General features: G+C 40.7%; 1 protein-coding gene across 9 annotated transcripts in view; it reads right to left on the bottom strand.

Moving 5' to 3' along the window:
• Positions 1-16,171, bottom strand: part of rptor (regulatory associated protein of MTOR, complex 1) — a 182,220-nt gene that overhangs the window by 119,513 nt on the left and 46,536 nt on the right. For all 9 annotated transcript variants that reach the window (XR_005075259.1, XR_005075265.1, XM_037099484.1 and 6 more), the window contains exon 5: positions 1,801-1,959. Coding sequence is in view for 7 of the 9 variants with exons in the window: in XM_037099484.1 (XP_036955379.1) it covers positions 1,801-1,959 (159 nt within the window). In the remaining 2 variants the exon portion in view is untranslated. The remainder of the gene's footprint in view (positions 1-1,800; positions 1,960-16,171) is intronic.

Here is a 16,171-nt window from a genome sequence, read left to right as displayed (position 1 = left end):
AGAACATAAATATTAAAGGAGAGCGTGATGAAATAAGCAGACTCTCAGGATGTCTACTGTATAGGACGGCAGCAAACTTTGTTTCTTTAGCGCTTTCTGTCGGGATATTTAGTCGCATGGAGGACAGATTAAAATAGCAACAAAAACAAAATGTCACTGGCACACGCCCGATGGAAACCAGGGGTGAGTAACTTTAGTAATAATGTATAGGCCCCTCCTGAAATACTCCCTTCAATGAATCATATTTCAACCATGTCACCTGCAAGAATCCCAGTCCAATTTTAGTTCAGGTGCCAAAGTTGAGGTGTTACAAGCTAGAAAACATAACCGTTCATTGCTGCGTTATTGACAATAAACAGGAATTTAGTACACAAATTGGGCATTAAATGGGTCCTGGGTTAATTATCTAAGAGTACTGGTCGTGTACATAAAGACCTGTTGTGAGCACATTGGGATTATCAGAATCTTGACCAGCTGTATCACTATGTGGTAAAACAACACTACTGCTATGGACCACAAACACCTACAGAGTGGTAAGGACTGCTGAGAAGATCACTGGGAATCCACTGCCCTCTCTGCAGAGCATCTACCCCCGCAGAATTCACAGGGAGCCGCCTCCATCCTCAAGGACCCCACCCACCCCCGGAATGGACTGTTCACACTTCTCCCCTCAGGCCAGAGGCACAAAAATGTTAAATCCAAGACTACCAGACTAAAGAACTCTTCCTTTCCAACTCCCATCAGACTCCTAAACAGGAGTTTACAATCATGTTCTGCCTCATGTAACTGTCACAACTGTTTACATTTTGCACAATTCCATGGCTCAGATTTATATTGTTTTTATGTATATTCGTGTTGTGTATATTTCTTTTCACATCGTTGGCATTCTGTGGCTAGCAAAGGAAGAATTTCATTGTACAGGGAAACATGTTTCCTTACTGTGCATATAACATTGAACACTGAATCTTGAATTAATTTCTGAAGATGCACAAACAACATTCCAAAGGGATGCAGGAAAAGTATGGTATTTGTGATGCACATTTGAATGGACAGTTAAAAGCAAGTCTTTCAGCACTGCTTGGATGACTCTGGTTGTAAAGAGTATGTAATGAAAGTCGTATCCAGTGAGAATAACTGCATTAAGAAAGCCACAAAATCCATCCAAGAGGAAAGTGTTATTATTAAAGCTGGTGAAAAGAACACTGAAATTGTGGAAAGAATATAATTTTCCCACTTTAAAAATAAGGTACACAAAAGGTACACAAATAATGCATTGTTTTACATGTAATATACTGTGTATCATAATTCAACTTATTATAAGGCTCCATAGCTTGACAGCTGTCCATATTAGATTTGATTAAGTTAAGCTATTACATAAATCATCAACTCCTATTCAAATGACGAGGATGATTATTTCTGTTACGTGACGACTTTGACGAACCCTGTACACACTAAACCTCCATGTGACCTCAGTTCACTACATGTAGCTGACAGTATGTCACAAATGGTCTTTTTTTAATGTGAGGAGATTTTCTGCTGCAGTGTTCAGGCTCATTGTAGCAAGAAGCTTTACTGCACTGATCTAATGAGAGAATGATGTTTACATGGGCTTTGCTTCCCTCTGATTATGTCCTTGATCACATTATAATTGCATTTTGATGCACATGTAAACAGAAGCTGTGGCATCTTGCAAACCATAATAAAGTCTTCCCTTGGTAATTGTTGCAGCAAAGGTAAAGAATTATATGGCTAGTGTTTGTGAATGTGAGAACAGATTTCTTGTGTGTGTGTGTGTGGTACCTTATTAAAGACCCAGATCTCTCCGTTGACGGTGGGTCGAGGCACCCCGTGACCGTTGTAGTGGAAGAGGACTCGCTCCTCTTTAGCGTTACGTCTCAGCGACGTGCACAGCTTCTTCACCTCGTCCACTGTGGGGTCCAGACTCTGCTTGTATCGTGCCTGAAAAACAGAGGAGCAGAGGGGAAGGTGTCAGCATGATTATTTTACATCTAAAACAAATGTTTCTGCCATTTTATTGATACTCAGACATAAGAACTGGGTTATATCTCCCAAACTGGACATTATGCAATATACTGTTATCCATACTAGCGATGGTGTGACTCTCCAAATCCACAGATTTGACTTTTGATTTTAAAGCTATTTTCAGCACTGAGGGCTAAGCCACTTTTAGAGTGTCACATTTTGATTTGTAAAGATAAACAGATCTCTATGCCCACAGCTGACATTTCCTTTATCAAATTCTTCTTCAAAAAGACAGGGGCAACAACAGCTTAATCCTTGAGTGAAATAGTCCCAATGATATTCACCAAAAATAAAGACTCCAGAGTTAACCAAGAGAGAAAAAAAACCACAACCATTGAGCATTCAACAATAAACAACAAAAAACTGAAATACAGATTTTGGTTTCTCAAATGTGTCCCGAGAACAAACCCTCTTCCTAAACAAATCAAATCATCTCTGAAAAGGAAATGAACCAAACATCTGTGATGCTGTCAGAGTTACATCTGGTACAAGTCCCTTGTTTGTGCACACACAGTAAGTGTTTGGAAGGGCAGCTGCAGGCTGCTCCTTGACACGGCAAGTAGGTGAGGATGGAGAGAAAGAAAACACGCTGGGAGCATCGTATATCCTACTTTTACCTTCCTTTTTCCAGTGATCGGAGGGCTAATTCCGATCAATTATCATTTTGGAATCAAAATCGTGACACCCTGATTCATTAGCATATTAATATTTGATGGCATTATAGAATATAGATTGCACGATAGGGTTTAATAAAAACCAAACGCATATATAATCACCCAACACATTTACACACTCACCCACTCACCTCATGCATTCAACAACAAAGATCATTACATCCCTATGCACCATGTTAAATAATGCAGTACTGTTGGTGGGGTTTAACTGAATGTAAACATAAAGCCAACAACGCTATATGGAAACAGAGCTGCCTTTAAGAACACATAAAGAGATACAGTACAGTACATGTATGAGTAGATACATAGAGGGCTGTCAGGGGCACCATCCTGCTGGTTTTCATAACATATTTCTTCATGTCGTGTGAGTCACGAAGCTTCATGTGAGAGAGGAACTGAGGACACGAAGTCAAAGTGATCCAACAGTGAATTACATAAACAAGACTCACTGCTGCTTATGTTATTAGACACAGTGAAATGCACTGCTCCTTATGACATGGCTCTACAGTATAAACAAAACAGCCTGGATGTATTTTTCAGCACCTCCTTAATCGCACTTTTTCATGTTGAAAGGTACAGTATGACATTGAATGTTGGTGGTGCTTAAGAAAAAAAACAGCCTGACATGTCAAGCTGACCAGGCAGACAGAGGAGTAGGATATGTTTTTCTTTTTTGTGAGATCTGAAAATTCAGCGAAACAAACAATAAAGGAGGAAACAACCTCTGCAAACAGAAAAGCCTCCGAGTAGAACTTGTGACATTTAGGCTCTGAGAAAACCGCAAACCAGACGAGGACATATAACAGCTTTTCTCTCACAAAAATCAAATAACTGTACTCAGTCTTCTAAACCATATACAGCAAAGACGGTTAAAACAAGGCCTCATCACAAAGCACTCAAAGTGGGCTGAAAGAGCTACATTAATACAAAGTGACCAAGGAAAACCTGACAGTGAGGTGAGTGAAGTGACTGATGTAGATGCATCTATACATGTAATTAACATCCCGTCTTGCTCTGTGCTATGTGCCAAAATATAGAGCAGGCCCAGTTGAACTTGAAATTTGATTGGAACAGCAAGAGACAAGATTTAAGAGACTTTATCCTTCATCCTTTTTCTCTTCCAGGATGGTACTGCCCCAATTCATAAGGCATGAAATGTCACTGAACAGTTTCAGGAGTATGAATCATAAGCTATGGTAAGCCACATCTCAACCTTTTGGGAATTTGGGAAATGAGGCAGAAACCACACTGATTAAGCTTAATTTTAGGCCCTAATTGCTCAACTGACTTTAGAATTGGGCAAAATTTCTGCCAGTTTAGGCTGAAAGCGGGTACATGTGGTAAATAACAACTGATTAACTGTCCCCCAACCCCCGCCCCCCTCAAAAAAAATCCAGCTGTTGGGATACCCTCCCTCTGAGCCCTCTTCTCCCACTTGAGGGCCTTGCCCCCAGCTCTCCTTCTGGACCCTCCTGGACTCAACAGCTGCAGTTCCAGCAGGCCCACAGAACTCCCCTCAACAGCAACGCAAGGTCCTGCTAGTACATCTGTGTCAGTTGGCACCAGCAGCTGTGACCAGAACTGCTAACGTTAAGGAACAACAGGAGCAACCAGCTTCCTCCAAATGTTTTAAGGATAGCACTGTACAACATTGGGATAACAACGTTCTCCTGCCTAGCTCATCTGCTAAGGACCCACCAGCACCTTTTCCCAAAAAGACTGGTATTGTTGAACTGGGCCTCAACAGCAGGGTAGCATAGCATGGCTAAGCACAGGACTGTTAAACATTGGTTGACGTAAACACGTGTTGAATGAGCTTTGGTCTATCCACTGTATGAGTGTTAATGTTATCTTTCACACAGTTTCACACAGATTCAGGGTCTGAGCATACAACTAACAATCTCTCCTAGCCTGGCACCACCCCACACACACTCTCATTCTTCAGCCTGGATCATATCACACCTACATGTGATACCAGTGAGCAGGCACTGCAAGCACCACCATTAGTTCTTTGTTCTCTCCTATCAAAGGAACGTGGTGATCCACCATTTGTTTGGTTCTTCTGGACACACACTCACATATGTATAAAGGGCATGTTAGTTAGATGTGCAATTCCATCTTGTCTTAAATAAAAGACTTCTGAACCTATACACTGTCTATTTAATATTGTACTACTAGTTGTTATGGTAATTTTGGTTGTAGTTTCTATGTTAACTATTAATCAAAGTTACAAACTGACTAGTTAGTACCTTTTATGGGACTGAATAATTGAATCAGCTAACATTTCCCTTCTTCAAGGGTGATGCTGCCAAAGCAATCTTTATGTTGGTTAGATCTTATTATAGATCATAATCAATAATTATCCCTGATAATCATTAATTGATATTGATAGCCAAATTGAACTGAAATTCCTAATTAATGTTGCGTAAAAACACAACAGATCGTTACCGGAGGAGGTCATTTTTACATATTCTGGTTTAACTGCTGTCTTGGCTAAGAACCTTGTAATAGAAATACAATTTAACTTCGATGCAAAATTACCACTCATTTATGTGTGTTCATTACTTTTTACCACTATAAAATCCATAACAATTTAGGAACCATTTAACAAATTGTGTAGGCAGCAAGTTTGTTTGTTTTTGTGGATGGACAAACCATGACCAATGATTTCATACACTGAAGAGAAAACATTGCATGGGAAAATGAGACATTTCACGTGGGAATGTAGCTTTTGCCCAGTTTGCTTTGAGTCCAGCCCAAAAATAAGGGTCTGAATCAGTGTAGGAGTGACTAAGGAGCTGGCACACCTGAGAGAGACATTATGATAGCTATGATCCAGAATAACATGGACTCAAACAAAGACATTTTGGTATGAAAGATGGCAAACCCTCCAAAAGCCTGTTTGCATTTTTAAACAAAAATGATTTTAGCTGATAGCATTTATGGGATATATGGAAACATCAATACTTCAAAAGTGTAGTTTGCAGCTAAACACGGATGCCTTTAAAAGGTTTTACACATTCAAGTGTTAACTTGTGCAAACTGTTGATAGTAGGAATAAGATAAGACCCAATATAGTGCTGATTTTGCAAACTTGTATGATGCTGTTGTACGAATCAAGCACAGAGGTGCTTCTTGAGTGCTGATTCACAGCGAACTACTAAAAGCAGATATTCCTCACGTAAACAAACTAAAAAACATGGAGCGCTGAATCTGAGGTGGTGCTTCTGTTGCTTTACTGCTGTCAACTTGTGTTCTCTGCCACCTGTTTCTTCCTTTAGATCACGCTTCACCCGTCACAGTGATTTTGTAAGCGTGAAGTCAACGTGATGCTCGTGCCTGTACCCGTGTGTTTGTCTACTCAAGAAACTTAAAAGGAGTAACAGGAGATGGATGACATTTGCATTGTTTGTGCTCCTTCAGTTCATTAAATAAAGTGTTTCTCTGTGTGTGTGTGTGTGTGTGTGTGTGTGTGTGTGTGTGTGTGTGTGTGTGTGTGTGTGTGTGTGTGGATGGAAGAGACACAGAGGTGTCAACTAGTTATGCAACAGAGAAGTGCCTGGTTAGACCAGTCTGAATCATTATCACACTTGCCAAGGCCTGTTACATAACTAACAAGCCTTTCACCAAACAGACTGCCTCCTGTCAAATGGCTTTGAATCACAGAAGAAGCCATTTTTTGACCTTAACTTCTTCCAACTACCCAAACTGCCGCAAAAAAAAAACAAGACAAAGACGCTGCCTCGAATCTCAACAGCGTTTTTCTTGAAAGAACTGCTTACCCATTAAATCTCTTTTTTTATTAGAATTCAATCAAAGGAAAAAAAAACGCAGGAAAAAAATATGAGATGGTCATCAATTCAAAATGAATTATATCCTATCTTATTTAAATCACAGAAAGAAGAAAGCTTTTAACTGACACGTGTACAGACAATGTGATGGCGAGGATCTAATGCAAGATCGGTGTTCGGTGTAAGCGGCACTTTTGTCCTCAAGTCCTCATCTGTGTATGCTCCGCTGGTTGCTAGCCATGTTTCTTCCCAGTCCCTTGTAGATAATGCCTTTTTGGTTTGGTCTAATTTGGGAATCAAGACCTTTGAAGATTTCTATCTTAATCATCCTCTTTTACATCCTTTCAGCAGCTCTCAGAATCAATATTCACACCCTGAAAAACAGTTTTTTATCTGCCTAAAAGCAGAATCATCTATAAAAAAAAAAAAAAACACTTCACACCGATGTCAGAAAGCCCTTTCCACAGAGACTATAGTGTCCTCAATTGCAGTACTTCTGTATTCATATGCATGCCGTTCACTGCGCCACATATCACCTCATTGGCCAGTAGACTGGGCCCGCGACTGTCTTTATACAGATTAAATAAGCATGTGAGTCACTGTAGTACTGGTACATGCACTTCAGCAGTTTTATCTTGCCATTATTAACTACCAGTCTTTGCAGTATTTCATATTACTCAGCACTAGCCTTTTTTTTTTTTTTTTTATATTTCTACCCATAATGCAGGCTGTGAATCTTTGTGTTATACAGTAGAGTATATTTAAGATCCTTGGTGTTTTTAATTTTACAACTGTCTGGTTATCATTTAAATGAGGCAAGATACTGTACTCCTAATTGTCAATGGCCATTCGTTGTCCCGAAAATGATCACCTGCTCATCGATCCTCACATCACACATCCTGCAGAGGCCAAGCTGAACAGACCTTGATCAAAGTCGACACACTTTGGCTTCCCATATCAGAGAACAGAGCTGATAGGCTGATTCAATTTGGGTGTAATCAGATAAGAGCGTCTGAATGCTGAGAGACATAGCGCTTATCCTGATGATATCAAGTGGTATCTGAATGGCATAATGTTGTTACTGAGAGACCTGCAGTGATCGAGGTATAGCGTGTGAAATAGGAGCGGATACAGAAGGAGAGGAGGTGTAATCCTGGAAGCAGAGTGCAAAATGAAACGAGGAAAGAGGGAAGGAGAGCAGGAACAGGCAGGTCGGACAAGTGTTTACACTTACCTGCTTGTAGTTGTAATTTTGAATGAATCCCAATTGTATTTAGAGGCTTTGGCAAAGCTGTTCATTTACATTCATGACAGTCGGGCACATCAAATTCAAGTGGCATAGAGAGATTAAGACAGATTCATATGTATGAGGAAGACACCTAGGAGAGTCATTTAATTGTGTGTGTGTGTGTGTGTGTGTGTGTGTGTGTGTGTGTGTGTGTGCATGCGTGTGCGTACGTGTATGTGTGAGAGAGAGAGACTGATCGCCTAACATTAACCACCTTGACCTGAAGGAGGAGCTCCAGCCTCCTGTGGGGGCCGACTCTCCCAAGAGGTTGTTACAAACTGCAGCTGTCTGCCTGTTGCCTCTTTACCTCACAGCACCTCCATAAAACATATCCATTATATCCATCAAGGCCACAGAAAACAAAGTCTTTTTAAAGGTGTGTTTTTTGCCGGCCCCCCTCGCCATTCATCATCATGTCACTTCCTGAGAACAGGCGACCTTTTCACAGTACCGTAAGCATTCAGGATGTAATTAAAATACAGATTGTAAAGCTGTCAGGTGCAATGGGAGCCACTCTGGCTGTCACAAACATCAGGCTACGATTTAGACAACAGAAAAGGCTATGTCTGTTGTGATGGCAAACAACTAGAGTTGTTGCAGGTTAGGAAGTCAAGCAGCATTTCAAGTTACTGCCATGACAGAGCACCTAGTTTTTAAAGGTAAAATCAGCCTCTGAAAAGCCATTTACTCTAAATTCTCACATGGCATAAGGGGAAAGCTAATATGCTAATAGAGAGACAGGTATACAATGCCTACAACAAGGGATGCAGCTTAATGGAGTGCATGCCTTTCATTACGTCTGCAATCATTTTAAGTTGAAGTAAAGAACAAAAAACCTCAAAGGACGTGTTATCTTGGATGAGAGGGATAGCAGCAGCCACTTGTCGTCAGAGAGAGGACATGAGAAAAGACAACCTCTGTTCTCTCAGTCACCAATCAACAATGTAACTCTTGTTACTCTTGCTGAGATGTGAAGTAAACCAAAGGAAATGACAAAGGTGAACGATAAAAAGAAAGAAAGGGGAAACAGACATGAGAAGAAAGAAGAGATGAAGTGTTTCAAAGGACTGTATCTTGTTTCTGCTTCTGACGGGACCACCATTTCCAAGAAAAACAATTAATGTGTTTGTAAAGGCCAGATGGTTAATGCATTCTCTGAAAGCTGATGACAGCCAAAGATAGTCTGTGGGGGGAAATGAACATATCGCACAACATATGAAACAACTATAATCCATTCATTCTGGTAGCTGACAGTAAATTGTGCTGGGCTTCACTGCAGTTGAAGGATTGATATATCTTCTGTGTTGGTCATTAGGAGCTCTGACAGAAATGAGCATCATACATGTCTTTAACTGAACTTCATTCGTCATAAATGACAACGGAGGTCTTGGAATCAGAGAAGGAAAAAAATGCATCCTACTCTGCAACATGATGGGGGAAATGGTTGCCATGATTGGCAGCCAAATGGGATCCATTTGTTTAGTTTGATTATGTGATACATGATACGTCAATGTCACATAATGCTGTGGCTCGTCTATTTTGTGGTTTCATTTCACAAAAGACATCAGAGTTCCCTAGAAGAGGACCGAGATGCAGCCTTTGAGCCAGTCTTGGTTTGCATGTGTTTGGCCATACCAGAACTACAGTGACAATTCTACTCAGTGGGGATTACAGGTCTGAACATTGGGTCAAGTCAGGGGAGTTTTCTCATCAGATCTATATGTGATTTGTGTAAATCTTATGAGTGTGTCCATTGGAATATCCCATTGCGGGTCGTATGGGACACTGGAGACTAATTGTCTTTTTAGCACCGGAATAAGAGCTGTGTAAGCATTTACAGCAAGATGTAAAGCATGCTCTTAGAAGGTGTTGGGCGCAGTCAGGGCTGTGCCTGATTCATGGATATGGTTGGTGCTTTTCAATGGGAGATTCCTGAAGTGAAACAGCAGAATTTAGAGATTTTGGATGTGGTGAATGTGTGAATTCTGGTCTCTGCATTGATGACACCTAAAGTCAAGATGAGCAAGACAGATGTCTGAAAAAGTTTCTTTCATGCTGAACGGAGTCAGCTGACATGGTAGCTGATTAGGATGCCTCCTTTCTGCATCCTTGCAGAGGTGTTCAGGGTATTTAAAACGTGGTTGAGACCACCAGGCAAATGATGAACAGACTGGTAGGATTATATATTTCTTCCAGCCTTGGAATGTCTCAGGATACCCCAAGAAGAACTTGAGGACGTAACTAGGGAGAGGGATGTCTGGGCCTTGCTATAGCCTTTTGTCACCAAGATCCAGAACAAGAATGGATGTTTAAAGTTTTGCATGTGACCAATATATATCATTAGTCAATAGTGTGATTAAGAAAGTATATCTAAAAACAGTGAGGCCTATTTGAGACAAAGATCATGTCTACAATTGTTCAATGTCATTTTGGTGATTTCTGATAACAAGGCATGAAATGGGAAACTCGAAACCCTAATGATTCCAACAATACTAATCTGCAGCCAGCCATTTGGTCTGGCCTGGAACGGAGGTCAAGCCAAAACACGATTTCCCAACAGGGATCAATAAAGTACACTTCTTCAAATTTAGCTGTTTGTGAAATAGCAGTGAGCGATCCGGTGCAGCACAGTAGTCATTTCCCCAGTGACAGCAGTCCTGCTGGGGCCTGGGTGTCCAGTCTGAGTCACTTCACAGCAGGTCGGCTGGAGCAGAGGGCGAGATGACACGTTTCATTCCTTCTGCCAGCACATTAATCCTGTCCAGTAAATGTTACCCATACAGCCATTTCTCAGTCCCAAAACTTCAAATTCAGTGGTGTGGATGATTGCACTTTTGAGGAACTAATAGTCAAAAACACCACATAGACATATAATGAAAGAACCACCAAAGGTTCAGCGTGTTGGACCAAATGACTCTCCTCTTACTTATTACTTGGTGAAACTTTCTTTTAAATCTGTTTGTGTGTTTGAGTCTGATGCTTGAAGAGAGCAGCAGGAGTCAGAACATTGCTGCCACAGATGACTAAGTGACATGGGTTATGTAACTGGCAGAAGAACAGAACACACCAAGTGTGTACTGTACATTTAAACAAAGTGAAAGAGTACAGAGTACATGTTTTTAAAATGCAAACTGCTTTAAACATGATAGTTTGGTTTGACTTTTTGAAAACTAATTTTGAAAAAACATCTCTCTTACACATCTTCTTAAGTGTTCTTAAGTTTCCAGACCTTTTAGTCAGTATGGAACATGAGCTGGGAAATCAATGAGGCTTTCTCCCTTCTGACAACAACAAACCTCACTTCCTGAAACCTTGTATTACTTAGCACTCATTCACAGACTTTGTTTACACATCCAGTCAAATCTTTTTTAGTTTTTTCCCCACATACACTTTAACTCATGGAAGCCTTGGACATTAGGGCTGTGACGATACATCAAACTCACAATTCTGTTTGTTTCATGATTTTTGACCCACCGTTCGATACAAACCTCACTTTTTTTTTTTTTTTTAAATTAAACATTTATTTTATGTTACATTTCAATAATTTCTGTATATGATACTCGTCTGATGGTGTCAGAGGCGCAGTATTGGCAAACTGAACCAGTGTGAGTGGACTGTAACTGTCTTTGGCATCTTATATGAGGAAAAAAATACTGCGGCTGTACGTAGAGAAGCGTCTGTCCTCCCACCGGTCCTACCAGCTTTTCGTCACGTTTGCCTGAAAAACAGCGTCTGTCACCAGCAAAAAAACTAACTCACCGAATGTTTGTGATGAAAAAAATCTCAATTTTGTTACATCCCAGGATGTTTGGTGGGTCTGGATCTCAATCATGACACATTAAAACAGCATCCATATGATTATAAACTATACACAGGTTCATCAAGATATGTACCGTCACAAACCGCGGTGCTTCGCTGTGTGTGCACGACCAACCGTGGAGAATTGGCGTGAAAGTGGCGTCTTTGTGTGAAAGGGGCTACTTATAGCTCATAGGGCTGGATATGGATGGGAAGTTGTGTCGCGATTCTGCCTTCTCACACCACGAGACAGGTTCATGGATCTGAGTGTCGCGATTTCGGCTTTGATACGTGTGTTGTTACAGCCCTTTTGGACATGTTTTGTGTCAGGGTCCTGTGTAAACAAGGTGCCAGTGGATATAAAATACTATCCACTGGAGATTTAACCTGACTTCAAGTCAGCCCACACCACGTATCCTTTCACTCCTTTTCTTATCCTAATAGAGTTTTGGTCAGCTCTAGCCCTGATTCCACTGCAGGTGTGCTAGGAAGAAACCAAGGCTAGTATTCAACATTCAGTATGTTCACATTAAGCACACCTGACTGATGCAGGATCAGGAAGCTTTAATAGGCTGTATCAAATCAAAACTTCTGTGTATGTAATGTGTGTTTGTCCGTGTGTATGTAGTGTAAGTGTGTGTGACAGAGGAGGGATAGAGAGGCCTCTGAAGCACCAGTCTAATTAAAAACTGAGTTCCGAGCAGCTCTTGGGAATCTGTGTTGTTTTTGGATGTTTGTGTTTCAACTATTCAGTTTTCAGTGGGGGTAGAAGGTGATGGGACTGATATATGAAATGTTAGCTTTTGTTTTGGTATGTTGCATTAAAAATACAGCAATAGGAAGGTTTCCACCCAAATGTGGCACTAATGTAACAAAATTGCAGATAATCCACTCCAGTTATTTGAACATTAGGAGTTGAGCACATTGAAAGAAACAGCTGGTGGTTTTTATTCACTAGTCGAGTGTCTTAAACCATGGCAGAAGAGAGAGCAGTAAGATGACGTAGTTAAGAGAGCATCAAACAAATGACAACTTTTCATCTGCTGTGATTTTTGTCTCAAGTAGGAGCTTGAATGGATGTTCAAGTCATGTGACCCATGAATGTCATGTGTAATTTTGTGTATTTTATACCTTGAGTTCTGAGAGATCATTATTGGGAATTTTATTATTCATTTATTTCAAATCAGCAAATTAAGAAAATAACAACTACTTTATAATGAAATTAATCATTAGTTGCAGCCGCATACAGCATTTTAATGTATTGTCTAACCACATGATCACAGCCCTTTCTGTGTGCTCAAGTGTCCTTGAGCATGACTGGGTCATCTTAAGATCTAAAATACACACACCTGTAATACATTAGTGAATTCTTACAATTCAGAAGGTCAAACTTTAGATGATTTAATTTGTCTTGAAGTGCTGGTGGAAACACTGAAGGTACTGATAAGCCACAATAACCTATGGTCCAACAGATGCATTGGAGTAGCTATTCTTGTCCCAAGCAGCCAGCTGCCTATTACAGTACTCTCCTCCAGTTCAATCAACTGCTGCCCTCATTTCCAGACACCTGCAGGGAGAGTTACACCAGTTGGTGATTGAGGAGGGATTGGAGCAGGCAAGAGTGCCATAAACCATTAGCCTGGAGACGGAGCTTAGGGACTGCTGCTGTCTCTGACTCTGTCTGATGTCCTGGCTGTGTGTGTCCATGTACTTGAGGGAATCTAGTGAAATTCAAATTGAAATTTGATTAAAACCTTCTCATAATCATCCAGAGTCCTGATTTCAGAGGCTCATCCTACAATGACATGTATCTGATATGCACTGAAATCCCTATCACTAAAAAAGTGATCATGTAAATGGGTCACAATGCAGTGTGATGTGAAAACACTTCGAAAAACCAGTTAGTCACATTGATGGTTGGGAAATAATTAGTGTTGTGATGCTGGATGCTTGCTCACAGCCTTGTCCTACCAGAAATAACAGCACCAGGTAGAGTAATGAGTCATTAATATTGATCAAGAAGCCAAACAAACCCACACACACATATATCACAGTCATTAGTGCTGTGGGACACCGGGAATGCTGCTTAAAACCTCTCTGTCCATTTCCACTCTACTAAAGCCAGTGTCAATTCTATATACTGCTTGTATTGTCTTTGAATTTGTAATACAGCACTGACAGTCAAAGAAAGTCATTTTCTTTGCTAGTTTATTTCATTGCGCACAGAATATTCTTGAGGTTTGGACTTTTGGTCGGACCAATCATGCACTTTGAAGATGTCGCCATGGGCTTTGAGAAATTGCTGATGGCCTGTTTCCACAAAGCTTAGCCTACATTTCAACTTTAAACAAAATCAATCAAAAGATGAAGTTCCAGCCCTCAAGACCGGAGAAAATATGCCCTGTGACAGTAGGAGAGGAAGACCGCAATAGAGGTTAAATTTTAAATGTGGAGCAGTGGGGCAATGGGGAATCGCATTCAAGGGTTCAAGACAACCAAACAGAGCCATAAATGGGATGTAATCAATCCATTTCACTACAGAAATAGCTGGTAATTCTGTACACAGCACCAAGGGTCCAACGGGATGTTACACACACAAACGTACATGTTACTTGAAGCACACAGGATGTCTGCATGTTTTCTCAATCCCAGGGGTCATCTGGAGTAGGGTTTCTGTGACTGACCGACACATGGATACACACACACTCATTCATTCATACATGTACAAATACAAATCTGCAGTGTGAAGAGAGCAACAATATACTACTCAGTGTCTGTCTCCGCATTTCCCAGTCTGCATCGACCAAATTAGTTTTTTTATGACAACTCAACAGTAGTGGGTCAGTGGATCAATATATGCAGAGCCAGATAAAATATTACCCCCCTGTAAGTGTGTCCAAAAGTGTGTACATGTGCATCCATTTGTGTGGATTTGTTTTTGTTTTTTTAATTTTAATTTTTTGATTGTTTCTTGTCTTGTCATTTACTTTGCAGGTGTGCCTGTGTCCTCAGCCTGCCTTTGTTCCCCAGCCTCCTTATTAGAACTCCCACTCTGAGTGTCACTGGCTCAGCATTCATCATGACTTCAGGAAAAGGACCAGGGCACCAGCTAATGATTAGTTTTTCTTTGGTATATAGTTGCCTTGATTCAAGTTCAATCTCATGATAAACTTTGGTAATCCAATAAAACTACCCTGCAAGAAATCCTATGTTTATGACAATTGTACGACGATTTTACTAAAATCATTATTTTCTATGGAGAACCAAACATTCAAGGAATTTATAGACAAATAAGTCATATGGATAACGTAGAAAATATGGAATACAAGCATTCTGAAATAATCCACGTCATGACAAATAGGTCCAGGATTCGATTCTTTGCTGAGGTGTATCAAGTTTGTTTATCCTGCGTGTGCTTGCGTGGGTTTCCTTTGGGTGCTCTGCTACACCCCCCCCCCCCCCCCTTAAAAACAGTAGGTATATTAGCTAACTACACAGCAAGAAATCTCTGTTTGTTCTTTGTATATCTCGAGGACCGTTCATCAGATCTACTTCATGATGCATCAACCGGCCGTAGTAACGCATTGCAGTGAGTGTGGAAGAGTTGGGAGTCGCAGTCAACGCCAGTCTTTTTTTTCCAGCATGTTTTGAACAGGGATTTAACAAGTTTTGAAATGAAAACTGCTGAAACAACAATGCTCATTGTGTCCTGGTATACGTTTATGCTTCTTCATATACCACTTCACAAAGCTCTCCTAAAGCAATCTTGTGCTCAGTATCTGGTTCAAGAGAACTCTGACCACAGCTGTCTGAGTGATGTTGTCAATAAAGTCAACAAGATCTTTGATCCACTGCTTGTCTTATGTACAGCCAAACACCACCTACCTACCACTTAAACACACACATTATTCCATTGTAGAACCCCTTCATCCTCTTTTATAAACCAGCAATATTCCTTCCTTTCAACACACAAGCAAAGTAAGACAAAAACCTTGAACAAATTTGATTTCCTTTAACACCTTCAAGCAAAAAAGCTACATTTCTGCACGTGGTCAATAAGTGTGATTTTGGCATGCGCGGTAAAGCCCTCATCAAGGCAAAAATCACTACCTATTCAGTGGGGGTTTTGAATTACACCTCTAATTGTGGTGCCCTTGTGCCTGCTTAGTTAGTAATGTATGCATGTGTGTCTGTGTGTGTGTACAAAAAGAATGGTAAGCATGTGGATGTTGGGTGAGTCCTTGTTGCTGTGATTAATGAACTACCAATGTGTGTCTGTGTGTGTGTGTAGCGGCAACTTAAGCCCTTGGGGCATTCGAGCACATTGAGCATGCATGGAAATATCCTTCTCCAGTGTGTGTGTGTGTCTGTGTGTGTGTGTTTGTGAGAGAGGTGTTTAGTGTGTACACATGTTCCTCAAGACTAAACCTTCACCTACCACCAACTTCTCCCCCAGGCCTAAAAGCACTGGGAAATGGACACTGGAGTACGTATTTTCCTCCCGCCTCATTCCTGGAAAAAAATCATAGACGCATTTGTCTCTAAAAATAGCTCCTGCATTGTCAAATCTAATAGCC

This window comes from Acanthopagrus latus, chromosome 1 (assembly GCF_904848185.1).
Source record: "Acanthopagrus latus isolate v.2019 chromosome 1, fAcaLat1.1, whole genome shotgun sequence".
Classification (NCBI taxonomy): domain Eukaryota; kingdom Metazoa; phylum Chordata; class Actinopteri; order Spariformes; family Sparidae; genus Acanthopagrus; species Acanthopagrus latus.
The sequence above is the reverse complement of the archived record's forward strand: the minus strand, read 5'-3'. Positions and strand labels throughout refer to the sequence as shown.